This window comes from Carassius gibelio, chromosome A13 (assembly GCF_023724105.1).
Source record: "Carassius gibelio isolate Cgi1373 ecotype wild population from Czech Republic chromosome A13, carGib1.2-hapl.c, whole genome shotgun sequence".
Lineage (NCBI taxonomy): Eukaryota > Metazoa > Chordata > Actinopteri > Cypriniformes > Cyprinidae > Carassius > Carassius gibelio.
In genome coordinates, this window is record NC_068383.1 from 11,743,844 (window position 1) to 11,759,397 (window position 15,554).

General features: G+C 36.0%; 2 protein-coding genes across 5 annotated transcripts in view; both read right to left on the bottom strand.

Annotated features, from left to right (window-relative positions):
- LOC128026150 (transforming acidic coiled-coil-containing protein 2) overlaps positions 1–8,340 on the bottom strand; it is a 68,000-nt gene extending 59,660 nt beyond the window's left edge. Inside the window, exon 1 of one of the 3 annotated variants that reach the window (XM_052612935.1) lies at positions 8,169–8,340. In XM_052612935.1, the coding sequence (XP_052468895.1) occupies positions 8,169–8,279 (111 nt within the window). In that variant the 5' untranslated portion in view covers positions 8,280–8,340. Of the gene's footprint in view, positions 1–328; positions 668–8,168 lie in introns of those variants that run through there. The other 2 variants (XM_052612937.1, XM_052612936.1) reach the window with 2 other exon arrangements.
- A 2,080-nt stretch (positions 8,341–10,420) lies between these two features.
- Positions 10,421–14,860, bottom strand: LOC128026152 (non-structural maintenance of chromosomes element 4 homolog A). Of its 2 annotated transcripts, XM_052612940.1 has the most exons (12): positions 14,748–14,807; positions 14,323–14,342; positions 13,983–14,222; positions 13,809–13,889; positions 13,525–13,655; positions 13,166–13,308; positions 12,087–12,186; positions 11,900–11,990; positions 11,713–11,807; positions 11,589–11,637; positions 11,419–11,504; positions 10,421–11,160 (listed from the first exon to the last, which is right to left on the bottom strand). In XM_052612940.1, exons 3-12 carry the CDS (start codon positions 14,197–14,199, stop codon positions 11,089–11,091), a joined length of 1,065 nt encoding a protein of 354 aa, XP_052468900.1. In that variant the 5' UTR covers positions 14,200–14,222; positions 14,323–14,342; positions 14,748–14,807; the 3' UTR covers positions 10,421–11,088. The 2 variants fall into 2 exon arrangements, with proteins under 2 accessions (XP_052468900.1, XP_052468899.1); XM_052612939.1 differs by lacking the exon at positions 14,323–14,342 and having other exon boundaries at positions 14,748–14,860.
- Positions 14,861–15,554: the final 694 nt, after the last annotated feature.

The following is a 15,554-nucleotide window of genomic DNA, read 5'->3' on the forward strand; positions in this document are numbered from 1 at the left end:
AGGATTAATTAAGGGCTCTAAAATATGATCATGCAGAATGATTAATGACTATATGAGCATTATCAGTACTAATAAAGAGCCCATATTCTATAATATGCATGCTAATAAGATAAACTAGTCAATAGTAAGAATTGGTCCCGCAACTAAAGTGTTACTTATATATTCTCTGAAGACAAGTCTTAATATCATGCAGCATGGCAGCATTGTACATTTATTTAATTTCAAGAATTTGACACATTCTAACTGTAAAATAAGAACAAAATAAATACTTTATTTACAGGGTAAAACTCACAATTGCAGCAAGCCACTAGATAAATCACAAACTCACCTTTCTCTAAGGAGGCACACACACATTCGCAGAAGATTGCTGCAGTTTCACAGCGCAGCACTGATACTCTGCGCTGAACTCTCAGAGAGCGTGTGCAGCGACGTGTGCGTGTTTTGGTTCAGCTGGGCAAGGACACAAACATGCTGCAACACATGCTGCCTGTCCTACCTATGATCCAGTCTCCTCCCCAGACTCCTGTCTCCACTCCCTTCACCTCTCCTGTTATAGATCCATGCCCTTCACAGGAGAACTCTGCTAGTCCCTGAACATGTGAGACATTGTGTTCCTCCTGAGAAGCAGTACTATGAAATCTCAGGCTAGAAGACTCACAGAGCAACTTGAGTAGTGATCCCTCCCCCTTCTCTGTGTAACTCTTTGAGGATGACGCTTCTGCCCTCTGATCCCTCCCTCTCGAGCTACCTCCTGCCTCTTATATCTGCTGCCGTTCTGTCACTTCCTGCTGGGGACTGAGGACTGCACTCTGATGCACACACTGCAGGTGAATACTGGGAAATGGGCCAAAAGGTCAATCTCAAAGTAACCCACATCGGGGGGTCATGTTATACACTAACTTGTCTAGTCTTTTAATTACTAGGGTCCATGTAATAATACTCCATTTTAAACATTAAGATTTTAGAGATTTTGTAAATAGTTTCTACCATATAAAATATTTTTGAGCTTGGAACAACTAGGAAAAAGTATATCTAAAAAAAATGAAATATTTCACACTACAACTAAACTGAACTAAACAAGCCTAAACTGGTTTATTGATATCCTAGCCTGCAGCTAGGCTTACCTGTTGGCTGGTTTTATAGGGATTCTGGGCTTGTCAGCTATGGGGAACAAGTTGGCCATCAAGCTAAACAGCTATGATAGACCATCGTAAACTTGCTAAAGCCAACTTAACTCTGCTTAGACTGTTTAAAATGGGTTTTACAACAGGGGACGCAAACCATTAAGCTTGCAGTAGCTTTCTGCAAATCCATATTTGTTCATATGCTCTCACTAAACAGATTTCTGAACCAAAGTTACTGTAGAAATACCATGCACACTTCCAGAGCAAATTCACAACACAGTACCTCATTTACCATGTCAGACTGTGTTTTTTCTGGAGGAAATTGCACCACGTTATCTGGAGCGCCCTCCTGTGGCAGATACAAATATGTGTAATGCTAAAGGAGAGATGGATACAAGATGTGGTGAAAGGAACAGTCTTTGGAGAAATGCATGGCAGATCTGAGTCACTATATGCCTCAAACAGTCTCCGGTGCTGCTGTTGTTGGAAGTTTACCAAGAGTACTTAAAGTTTGTTCTGGGAACCTATCAAACTGGTTGGAGTCATCCATGAAAAAGCACTTAGCCCAACTAGTTGATCCTATTTAGATAAATCCTGAATTCCAACTTCAGTAGTCTTTTCAATGTAGCATAACGTCGACTGAATTATTCCTTTCAGGGTCCATTGAATCTCAAACCACAGCTGAATGCACAAATGTCTTGTAAAATCACATCAGCAACAAAAGGTCATACACATAAGACAAAGATTTCAATTATGGGTACTGTTGTGGGGAAGCTACTTTAAAACTGACACATCATTTCAAGTTACTGTTTGCATTAATGTTGCAAACAAGAAGTATGGTTAGTCAAGGAAGAATTATAAAGTATATCTTTATAAATAAATCGTGTGTGTGTGTGTGTGTGTGTGTGTGTGTGTGTGTGCGCGCGTTGTGTACGTTTGTGAGTGTTTAACCATTTAGTGACAGTTTCAAAACAAGTACAAGTAAATTTATTGATTTTGCTTTTTAAAAAAGCAAACAAACCAATACTCATTGGAAAATGTAGCTCATTTCTGGAAATGCTGCACTTTGAAAGCAGCCAGAACAACTGTCATGCTCCTGAAAAATATAGGTAACATAGTAGCATCTCTTATTTTGGTTAGTTACTCCCACGATGGGAGCAGCATACGGAGTCGGACAGAAAAAAAAAATCTCGCACAGAATGAGTTCAGTGACCATCTGCACTTTTTCAAAACAAAATTCAGTCAGAATGTTTGACAACACAGTGAAAACAATGAAAACAGCGGCGCATGATTTTTTACCACTGCATTCTCGGTTTCTCGCTCTATCTGAGCTGTTCCCTCAAGGCAAGCACAAATTGTCACAGGCATTATGTCAGCTGATGTGGGAATGCTAACAGATGTCACCAAAAGTCATAACAGCTCTCAACAGTAAATCTAGTTTCAAGGCACACAAAAGCATGGTAGTCCAAACGTTTCAGAACAGACAAACACTGCGGTGCTGAGCCAGACAGCAGGTCCCAATAGAAACTGTCTTAACGGCAAAGTGCTGTTCTCAATGCCTATCTTGTTGAACAGGGCTGCTAGGTGATCCATTCACATCAGACCTACAATAGCACAGTCCAGACTGAAGGAGCGAAACAAAGAAAGCAGACACTGTCAAGTAGTTATGAACACTATTTTCTTGTCAAACAATCAGAGAAACACTGAGCTTTGAGCGATCAGGGAGTGAAATATGTAAGTATGTGTCGTGTTGAGATTAAGAGGCTCTGATGAAAGCAGAATAAAGTGCAGAGATGCTGTCCAGTAGAACAGCTTTCTCAGGGTGTTAGGAAAAAAACATCTTATTAGAGTCTTGGCCTTCAGGCAGTTTGACAGAATTTAACAGTTATACAATAATTTATGTAATAGCTATCATGCAAAGGCCTGAATGATTCATAGAAGCTGTTTAAAAAAAAAACGTAATATTTAATTTGTACTGACAACTCTTCAAAATCTTTAAAGATAAATTCAGATTTCAAGTGCAGATATGTAATTAAATATGAAGATCCACAACACTAACAGGATTAATCAGACAGAACCGGCCAAAGCAGACAATTCAGGTAAACCAGTGACCACTAATATTGACAACAACAAAAAAAAGAGGAAACAACAATAGCTAAAATAATAAGATGACCATAACAGAGAGTTTAGTATTAGTATTCTGTGATTTTAATTTTAATTTACTGCACCAGTTTACTGCATTTTATACAAAAATGCATAGTGCTGGCCTGTCGGTTCACACAGTTAATACTTTCTATTAATAAAGTGTGCATTATATTGATCAAAAGTGAAGTTATTTTTTTCTATTCAGCAAAGAATCCTGTACCACAGTTACAAAAATATATAATAATCAGCACAACTGAAGGATTGTTTCTGAAGAATCATGTGACACTAAAGACTGGAGTAATGGCTGCTGAAAATTCAGCTTTGCTATTACAGGCATAAAATGCATTTTAAACTAGAAAAAAAAAAAAATTGTTAGCAATGTTAGTGCTACACTGTATTTTTGACCAAAAAAATTTAGCTTCTTTGAGCACAAGAGACCGCTTTCAAAAACATTAAATCTATATATAGGCCTATATATAAATTAACCTTGTGAATATATAATAATATTACTGCACTTTTTCTTTGGCCATTAAGTCCAGTCAGTGTGTTGTTTCATGATCATCACTTGTCTGTTGACTTGCAAGTATTTCAATGACATTTTAATAGCATCCTTAATTTAAACTTCATTATCAAAAAAATTCTAACTTCAATTAACAACCATAAATCATTTGAAACTGTCCCCATTTTCACCATGCCACATAAAGAGAGTGATATTTTCAGGCCTATTGCACATTTGGCTTGAGTCTCTCACTGCATGAAGGTTAGTGAGAGTGAGTGAAGGAGTATGTCTCATTAGCTCATAAAGAAAGCTCTTCTAGATGGATCTAACAGACTTTTGGCTACAACCTCTCTTAAGAACACCACAAGCTCATTATAAACATAAATCAGATTCCAGGAGCATTTTGCACACAATGTTGACCTGCGGCCAGCACACTGCAGAAGGCTCCAGGGCCCATCAGTCATGCGGCCGCCCCCTCAAACAACCACAGCTACATTACAGTACGATCTACTGTGGGGAAAGTCAGTACGCTGGATCCCATCTATCTAACGCTTCAGTGAAACACCATCTACAGTACATACCTAGTGCTGTGAGCATTCATTGAGGGTGTGAGCTGAAATTCAGGCAGCAGAAATACTAGTCATAGTTGAATACTAATACTAGAGGAGATCAAATAGTTGGATTTCAGTTTTTTTCAATAGGCACATGAGACATACTGCAAGGCACAGTGGCACTGTTTTACGGTATCATTTAGTGGGAGTCTGTTTAGCTGTGTTAGTGGGTTAATCTGGTGCAATAAGATAATTTTTTGACAGACTGTGCTAGTAAATGTGTGTGTCTCTGAATTTACAGCCAAAATCAACTATAGTCAACAGCAGCTGCCCTCTGTTTCCCACTGCTCTGCATTGGTTGTGAAAATTAGACAAAGCCTATTACTTAGGCACGATATGTACAAATTTTTTTTATTCATTAAATCAAATCAAAAAATGTGGTTGATATTATGTTATAATATTTTGATGAATTGTGTGAATTATCTTAAATGTTTAGCAGAATGTATAAATCAAGAAAAATAAGCAATTTTATCTAGTGACATGGGCCGTGCCCATTGTGTCATTGTGTCTCATGCCAATGATGTCATACACCCTCGATTTCCGGTTTTGTTTTGTAGGAATACATTAGCTACTAAATGAACATGATTTCTGCCCAAGTCCTCTCGGATTGCATCAACTGTGTATGAAGAATACATCTCCCATGATTCCACACTATGCCTTTGTTTGTTTTGAAAACCCACCCTCTAGTGGTGAAAACTTACATATTGTGCCTTTAAAACAGTATTAACCACTAGATGGACTGTAGTTTTATCCCTCACAACCTCCTTTTTAGTTACATGAAATTAAATATGTTGTATCACCAATACATTTATAGAGTGGGACATGTTTGGAATGAAGTTGGTTGATTTACTGATTTACTATTTAGCATAGACTTGATAAAAACAGGTATTTAGCCTTAAAAATGTCATAAGAAATACAATATACAATATAACTTTGTGTACCACACAGGTTAAATTGAGCATAATGGAAAAATTGGTTTTAAAAGAACATTAAAGCAGCTTCTCTTCAATTCAATAACCTATGGTTTCTGCCTCAAAGTATAATATAAAAAAAGGCTATTATTTTGTGTGACTCTGCTGGGTGATCAGTACCTGCTCTATATTTTAGCAGGAAGTACAAACAGATGCTGATCTTATAAATAGATGCTGTTCCTGTCTGTCACTCGTTATTTAAGTCTTCACATCCATCCATGAGTCATTTGCACCATTTTCCCTTCCAAGCAAACTGTGCCATGTAATGAATAGGCTTATACAATGACTTTCATACAAATAAAGTCTAAAGAGTCAAGTTTAGATGATCCCAACATCTCATGGAGCCAGATTCAGCCAGGCTTTTTAGAAAAAGCTTATCAATAAGATAAACGAGAATAAACAAATGACTGCATTGCTTCAAGCACTGAGCTATTTGAGTAAATGGAGTGTAATTCCAGCCCTTCTTATGTTTGTTTGTCATCCAACATTATATGTTAACTTGGACCACACAAAATTGATATTTATACATCATCTGAAAGCTGAATAAATAATCTTTCCATTGATGTATGGTTAATTAAGATCTGAAAATATTTTTCAACTTAAGAAAACTGGTTTTGTGGTACAAGGTCACATATGAGCTAAAACAAATCTAGATTTATAGATCTAAATACCCACCTGGAGACCCATATCTCCCACTAATAATTAAACATCAATACCTTACTTTAGCATGACTAAGTCACTTGCAAACACTTGTATCCTAACTGCTAACACAGGAACACTCCTCAAGTGGAACAGGAATGTGTCTTCTCTATTCCTGAACTAGAATAATCACCTCATTTGAACTTGAAAAGCAATATCAGCAAAGTTATCAAACTCACTGACCCAGCTCACAGAGGTACAGGCATTACATTTATCCAAATTCACATAGCCACACTTAATGTAGAGCTTTAGGTTGTGTTCATTGCAGCTACACCACAGTTGACAAGCCTGTCCCCTCTTGAGACGACTGGCACACTGGGTTGCTAAATCTGCACAGAGTTCTAGCGGGCGAGAGGTGGTAAGCAGTGTTAGACCGTGGGGGGCCGCACTGATTCTAACAGGGTGGAGATGACAGTGTCGGCTGGGTGAAGCATGGCCTTGGTAACCCTCATAAGCAAACGCAACATAGTAAGCAGAAAGAATTTTACCCTTCCCATAACCCCCTTATTTAGAGCAGGTGGCCTCAGACATATTGTAATGACATGACTACCAATACTACTTGTTTTCTCAGTAAACTTACTATTGGACACTTTTGGTCACAGAATAGATTAATCAACAATAATCATGAGTGAATACAGCATTTCTGTAATGGTACTGATAACTGAAAACTTTTTTGGGGGAAATATAATGCTCTATTCACACTGAAAGTGATTTTACTGGTCACCAAGGTGCTGTACTGTTGGTCACTAGTAGGTATTCACATTGCTGGATGACCAAATAAAAAAGGCGATCAATAGAATGCCCATTAAAATCCTTGAAATCCTTACAGAATTACTTGGGGTAATAAGATACAACATAAAATAATACTGAGTGGAATACTGAGTTTCATTCCCAAATTACCTACTTTAGTCTAATCAAGAGCAGTCAGGTTGATCCAGTTATATTAAACAGTATTTCTAATTACTTATTTAGAATATAACTTACCAAACCAGTGTTTTCAGCTCTGTCAAGCATCCTGCAAGACTTTCCATTCAATGGCTACTGCAACTGTTCCTGCTAAAGTACCTAGACTGTGATCTTCTCTCAACCGTTTCCTGTTGGAAAACCTTACTGCACACTATGCTGCATATTTGCATTATTTGTGTATTATCCATTGCCTGCTACCCGTTCACCTCCCTTGTTTACACTCTCACACATACACACACCCCATTCCATTTCGCTTATTCACAAAATAATTATTCTCACCTTTTGCTACGTAATAATACACAAAATTGGCCTTTTAAATGGATCAAGCAAACAAAGTATTTATCGGTGATTGAAATAAATACTTTTTAATAGCTGACAAATATGCAACACTCCCCTTTTCCTCCCCGACACAATTATGCAGCATTAAAACATGAACATTATTATATAACTATTGCAATAAAGTGCCTAAACAAATATTCCCACCCCTAATACCTATTAAGACAAATATATAATGACTGTAATTCAAAATTGATTCAACTTAATAGACAAGGAATGCTGAATAATAAGATATTAATATATCATCAAGACAGCACTTATCATCTATGAACAATCAATGCAGATTCAGTTATTTATAATTATGCATGCACTTAATAACAGATATTGAATGCACAGATATTGCTTGTTGTTGGCAAGGGAATCAATTCAGTTTTTTCCTTGTCCCCAAATTTTTTTTTTCTTACTTCCTTTTTTAATCTTCACATGCCAATTTTCAGCACAATTTAGACTTAATTTGCTTGTTGTCTACAGCCTTTCATCCATCCGTATCAGTCATTCCTTTTCCTGCGTCCTTTACCCTCTTACACTGTAGATATCGTCAGGAATCTTTTGCACCTCCCCCTTTTTTTCCCTTCCATTCCCGTCTCCTTTCATGCTCTTAGTCACCCAAGCTCTGACCACTACAGGCCAGTATGAAAGGAGACAGACAAAAATACATGCTTTTTCTTTCATTTGCCGACGTCAGCTCAGTCCAACACAAATACTCCCCCTCATCCCCTTCTTCTGCCTGCAATGACAACCAACAAACAGCCACTGACGTCTTCCCAATCATTCTCATTTTGTCATCCTGTCTGCAGCATCTGAGATGCGGTGTTACCTGGCTGCGTGCGACTCTGATGCAGCTTCCCATCCTGTATTCCATGTCCTCCTGAGGAGAGGTGACTGAAGCACTACAAGGCTTGCAAAAATAATCTCTCCAGGATTGCATCCCCACAACAGAGAAATGGCATCGCTGAGCAATGCAAGCAGGGTGTGAGCAAGTGAGTGCAAGCGTGCGAGGATACCCTATGTGTGTGTGTGTGAGAGAGAGAGAGTGTGTGAATAAGCTACTGCAATACCCAGGGTATATATGACATACATGCACATTCTCTGTTATACAACAACAGAATTATATAAATAGCACAGCTGAGGATTAAAAAAGAAGAAGAGTGTCTTGACATTTTTAAAGAGGAGGGGAAGAAGAGAAAATACAGAGGCCGAATGAGAACATGAAAAATAACAGAACAGATAATCTGCAAGTTTAAAAGAACAACAGTTGCTTGCATGATGACACAGTACTGAGCATTAAAAGAAAACCGACAGAGGAAAAGCAATAGAGCTACACAAGTGAAATGGGACAGTGGCAGAAAATAAAAAGAATTTACATAAGAAGGCACTGTCAGGATAAAATAGATTAAGTAATATGAAGATTGATGCACTGAATTCAAAATATTAATTGTTTAACTGGCATTAATGTCCGCAGGAAAACAGAATTGCTCCTTGTTTATTTTCTTTATGCATGCTTCTGTTCAAGTAACAGCTATATATATATATATATGTATATATAAATAATAATAAGTAAATAAAAAATGTATACTATAAAAATGTCAGAACTTGTTCTTATTGAGCCAATCATATTCAGATCTGCCACCATTCAGCACCATCCAATCAATAACCAGTGGATAAGATCAAGCCTGCCCCACATTTTTTTTTTGTGTCGCAATACTGTAGTAAAGTTGGTCATAACATCAATTAATGTTGACTTCCAAACATTTTTTTACTGATTTGACAGATGCTACAGTGGCTTTCTTTTGTATCATAAACAAAACGTGTTGAAATCAATAAAGAAATGGGTATATTGATCAGTACAGGATATTTAATTGGCATTCATTTCTTGCCTGTTTTTTATTTTAAATGAAATCTTCCCATCATCTGGTGATAACTGAAAGTGACAGCACTTTAACATAACTTTAATTTAACTCTTTAACAGTTTAACAGTTCACCCCAAAAAAATGAGAATTTGATGAAAATGTGCTCCCCCTCATTCAATCCAAGATCAGAACAGATTTGGAGAAACTTAGCATTTTATCACTTGCTCATCAAATTTTCATTTTTAGGTGAACTATTCCTTTAAAGAACCATTTCCTATAATAATGACTGTACAAGGAATATAATTATTGAGTCTTAAATATGGAATATTGAACTTTTTTCATCAAATGTTTATCTAAAAATGAAAAGTTATGCACATATCATACTGCAAATGACAATGCGGTGATCTCGAAATGACATTGACACAGTTTAATGATTTTAGTTTTAGTCCATAATTGTTATTTAATTGTTATCTTTATTGGCCAGAATTGTCTGTGCATCCCCTAGGAAAATGAGCTTCCAGCAAAAATGTAACCTTTACCCCTGAAATAGAACTCAAAACTGTATTTATAAAAAAATAAATAAAAAGCCTTTTCAAATGAATGCATAATTTGCATGTTACACAATATCTGTTTTGATACATATCTTACTCATTAGTATTCACTAAAATTGGACACCAGGAAAAGATACTGCAATTCCCTTGAAAGTGTTTAATAAAGGACATACTAAAAAATGCCTCATGGAAGATGAAAAAATGTAAATCATTTGAGGATATCGACAATAAACTTAAAGGCAATTAAAAGCTATATAAAAAATAAGTGAGACAGGATTTCAGCCGATTTGAGATACATAGATTTAGAAATTCAAGCAGTAAGTCAACACTGTGACCCCCCCCCCCCCCCCAAAAAAAAAAAAACTAGTAGATAAAAAGCCTAAAGACTAAAAAAAAAACAGCAAAGAAATCAATATTACACTAAAATCACGACCTCAGCCACTGACCTGAATGCAGATTTACTCCACTACACTGTCCAAAAATCCCTGCATCTTAAAGAAATGTCTTGTGTAAATGAGTGCTACTCAGACGACAGGCAGATCCCTCCAAAAGGCTTCAGATGTTAGTGGGATCACTGCACACATGGACAGCTCTCTATCGCCTCCCTGCATGAGCATTTAACACAATGACTTTAATATGAACATGAAACAGACAACAAAGCGCAGGAAAACTGCCATATGGAAATATTTATATATTTGACTATACCGGCAACAGTCAAGAGTATGTATTAATTAAGATTTTATAAGACTAGTTTTAAATCACATTCACACATTTTCAACTATATTAAAAAAATTATACAGATGTTATTTCACCTCTACGTGGTAGTGTACAAATGTAAGCTGAACATACAGTGAAGTCAGGATATGGCAAATTTTGAGGTTCTACATACAGTACTTTTGTGACCAGATTAATGATTAGTCATTACTATGAAGAAATTCGAACATAACCTTAAAATCCCTAAATTCAAACAAAACCGGACCAGCCATACTATGAAAAAAAGTTTGACTTATAGTCCAGAAAATACGGTAATCTGCAATAAGTTTCTTATCAATACACAATCATAATAAGGTTTACTGGAGCAGCTTAGATAGTAAAATGACATTCAAGGAAATTACCTGTAAGTAAAAGCGGCCACTCTGTAGTATGAGGGCTGTGCAAATAGAAAAATTTTGACATGCAAATAGGATATCTTTACATAATGATTTACAAAGCAAACCTGTTTTAAGAACACTTGATCCCATGTGAACAGAGAGAAATATTTAAGCATGCAGACACCCTCTATACGCACACAATTGACCAGAAATATTTTGGTGGCTGCCGCTAACTATCCTCCAACTTAGCCTTCCTGCGACAAAACTTCTGAAGGAGGGATAAAAGCTCCCTTAATATCAAAGGCATCGATGATTTCCTGCAAGACACAGACCATAGATACAAGTTATTTAATGTAAAGAACAGTCTGTTCCAAGTTAAATAAATATATGAACATAAAAAAATTTTAACAAATGTGTCTCAAATAGTTGTTAAAAACACAAGCCTCTGGTAACCCCGATAAGAAAACCATTTCTACATTATCATCTCAATTAGAATCCAAAAAACACTTCTTTCCAACCCAAACATCTGCTTTTATATTGCAAATATACACCAAATGCAATCATAAAGTGCTCACCCTCCAGGTTTCCTGGTTGATGGAGATGACACATTGATGTCGGACAGCAGCTCTACCAAGCTCTACCTCACCTTTCTTTACTGGAGCTACAGTACACCAATAATACATATTATCTCGAAGTTCATTCAAACAAATACAACTAAAATGATGACCTGTGGATTTGATCTTACCTATACAAGGAAGACCATACTTATCCAAGTTCATTTTCACCAGACCATCCTGAGGGTTAAATGTAATTAATTATTGTGAGACTTACGTACTTATGTACAAAGCTGTTGAAGCCTTTTAACATACCCTTATGAGGAAAGACATGTGGAAGATGTTCTCCACAGTCCGGGAGAAGGAGTTGGGGTCAATGACGAACTTGTAATATGAAATGGGTTCCTTTGCTGTTCCGGAAAAGGTCATCGTTTATGGGTTTTGACATAGTATGTTTTGCTTAACTCTGACATTTAAATTTCAGCTTATTTAACATGCTTACGGTCATGAGCAAAGTATTTTCGCAGACATTGAAGAATTCTTTCGACCTCTCTCTCTGTCGCCTCCAGGTTAGATTCTTCCATTTTCTTCAGCTGTGATGACAAGATATTTTCTTAATTTCTTAAAATCAGACAGGTCTTCAAGAATATTTCCAGAGAATGTCAGCATTTGCATTATAATGAGCACACCTGGGTGGGCATCATTCGTTTGGCCTCTTTGCTGGGTGCTTTCCTTTGTCTTTCAACTCTCTGCCGTAGAGGAGGAGGCTCTGCCAGAAACGAGCCGAGGCTTGAAATAAACAAAAATATCAAAGGTATTGTAAACTGCACATTGTATTCGCAAATTCTTCAAAATGAGGCCGTCAGAAGATGCTCTTTTTTGAAAGCTATAGTACAATTTAGTAGCCAGTGTAATCAAAAGGATTCAGAGGTTTAGTGTAAATAAAAGTATGATAAAGGAAAGTTTATCCAATAAATATCAAGGAAATCAAACTTTACACAAAACAAAAGTTTGGAGTAGTTTTCTGAAAATCTTTTATGCTCATCAAGGCTGCATATATTTGATAAAACAGAGTAAACACATTAACAATGTGAAATATTATTAAAATTTTAAAATAACAGCATTGTATTTTATAATTTTTCAGATGTAATATTTTTTTTTTCAGCAGCCATTTCTCCAGTATTTATTGTCACATAATCCTTCATTAGAAATCATGCTAATATTTCGATTTCTTGCTCAGAAATCTTTCATTATCATCAGTGTGGGAAAAAAAAGTTGTGCTGCTTAATATTTTTGTGGAAACTGTGATACATTATTTTCAGGATTCTTTGATGAATAAAAAAGTTCAAAAGAACAGCATTTCTTTAAAAGAAATAATTAGCAACATTATAAATGTCTTTACTGTGTCTTTTTATCCATTATATCCTTTCTAAATAAAATAAAAAATTTAAATTAGCTTTGAACTGAATCCATAACAGTACATAAATAGTTTTATTTACTACAGTAGTAGGCCACAAAGTCATCAGTACAATATTTCAGTACAAGAGGCGAGAATGTAATCACAACTAGCCTAATAAAAACATACTCTTTAGAAACCGTACAAAAACATTGCAAAAAATAAAAATCATGAACATCGTTGCAATCACCTGCAAAAGAATGTTTAACTATAATGTGAATTCCCAATATATAAGCCTACACCCTCTAACACTTACCTTATCACCTTCAGTTTGATTTGACTTAAACGTACCCTTACTACAGACATACTCACATGTAGTGGAATGAGGGGGCTGTTTTGAAGCAAAACTCAGATCTCTTTGCAAGCGTCTGCCAGGCACTTTGTGGTAAATATCCCTCTAAGTTCCCATCCTGACCACTTTCATCCTCAAAACGATTCAGACCCATGAAGGACAACTAGAATGATCAATAAGAGAAATCAATCAAGGAGAAACTCATTTCACAGGAAATCTAAACATGCTTTTCTCCTCTGACACTTAATAGAAAATCTGGGCTGCGTTCCTCAAAAGCTAATTGCAGAGACCACTGGTGGCAATGGTTGTACAATCTATACTTAGGCTTACAATGCTTTTGGAAAACACAGCCCTGGCCTTTCCTCTCACAGTAACTTGCCAAATGTTCTGTAAATGCAGACGGGTCAAACGCAGAGCCTTCAGCACGTAGCTGGCTGGCCTTTTCCTTCCCTATATCAGTGGCTAGTACCAGGAGTTGAGCATCCAGCGCTGCTTCACGAGCCCGACTCACTGAAAACAAACCAGCAGGAGACAAGCATGAACACATAATACACAGAATATGAAAAGTAAATGTGGAGAGCTCTGCCAGGCCATGCATACTACTAATTGACTGAACTGAATTAAATACAGTAGGTATCAGAATATGAAAATGAAAATGAATACCATTGGCAAAAAGTTTGTTGGCCTCTTCTAAAACATCAGTGAGTTTATTGTTAGCTGGGTTCAGCATGTCCTCACGATTTTCTGTGAACAACAACAACAAAAAGCATACTCAACAATATACCTACAATACTTTATAACTGTATTGTAGCCAACGTTAACAGTATTAATACTCACCCTGGACATGATTGATCAGATCCCTGTACTTGCTCCTGATCTCTCTCCTGTGTGTTGGATCATCATCTTCCTCACTAATAGCTGAGGGTCCGGCACCAGTATCATCTTCATCACCCATATCACAAGCTCTCTCTGACCTGTTCCGCCCACCCAGTCCATTGGACGTTCCCGCTGACTCCTCTTGACTCCCTCTAGACCTTCTCCTCGAATCAGACATCTTCAATGTTTCAGCTTGATTTTCTATTCAGAGAAGACACATATGTCTGAATAATAGTATTACAGAAAAATAAGTTCCTAGACCTGTAAAGTCAGATTATAATGTAACAAACATTATACAGACCTAGAAATGACAGTTGCACACTGGGAAGTGTTTTAAAAAAAATGTTAAGGATAACATAATAAAATATTAACATTATATAATAAAGTACAATATGCAGCATGATTTATATATAAAGCATCACAGTATATTAATATAGTATGCTTCTTGCTAATCACATGGTCAGTAAAAAGTAGCTATTTTACTTTTACACAGACAGATTTTAGTGACACTTTTCTAAATAATAATAATAAATAAATAAATGTTTATAAAAAAAACTGAATCCCGTCTGAAAGCAATCATTGAAAATAGACAGTGATCATATTTGCGATCCAAAGCATTTGATCTATAAATGCGATCAGACATCGGAATATGAAGACAGAGAATAAATAACAAACACTGACGTTCAAAAACTAGCTAATTAAAATGTATTATGGAAACTTTCAAACTTTAAAAACTGCAGGGATCATGTCAGTCCTTTGCATCAACGGCGAAACCGAAACCTTCGCTGGAGTAGAAGGATGCGTGTTTTACTTGCGTCACGTCATTTCCGACGCATTCAATGACAAAGCTTGTACACTGAGCAAACATCGAGAAATACATTTGGATATGGATCTTGATGAAAATTGTTCTTTTCGTACTGATGAGCCAGAAGAAGAAAAATCTACACCTTTTTCTTTGAATGTTATCATTCTAAACATTTTTGGGAAGATCTATCTATACATTTTCAACAGAAATCTGGTTATAACTGTAAATCAACATCCAAAGATGTTATCATATTTTGATTCGAAAATTATGATGAATATGATGATACGAATTTATGATGAATCTTATGATCTGATTAGGTAAATTTCATATTCAATAAAGTAGAATAAATAATTCCAAACTTTGTTTGAAGGCTTTTTTGGCTGATTTACAGTTGTATATTGAGTCCCTCCAATGTATCGATAACAAAAATGTAGTGATACAATTGTATTTGCTAAAGAATTGAATCTATTTGAAAACTGAATTAATATATGCTGTTTCTTTCTTTAAGTACGTAGTAGGCTATAAATTACTGCTTTCTAGTTGTATTTTACATTATTTTTATACACAATAGATACCCCTTCTTTTTATTTATTATTTTTAAATCATTCTATTTTAATTTTATTTGTCTCTTATTCGTTTATTGTAAAACCAATATTGTTGATTGTTATCTTTTTGGATGTCATGTTATTGTTGTAATTATTGTATGTTATGTCTATTGTCTAATAATA

Coding starts and splice junctions, on each gene's coding strand:
- LOC128026152 (XM_052612939.1), bottom strand. CDS start 14,199: ATGTCTGATTCGAGGAGAAGGTCTAGAGGGAGTCAAGAGGAGTCAGCG. Junction 12,187..13,165: donor GCCCCCTCATTCCACTACAT/GTGAGTATGTCT, acceptor GTTTATTTCAAG/CCTCGGCTCGTTTCTGGCAG. Junction 11,161..11,418: donor TCAACCAGGAAACCTGGAGG/GTGAGCACTTTA, acceptor TGTGTCTTGCAG/GAAATCATCGATGCCTTTGA.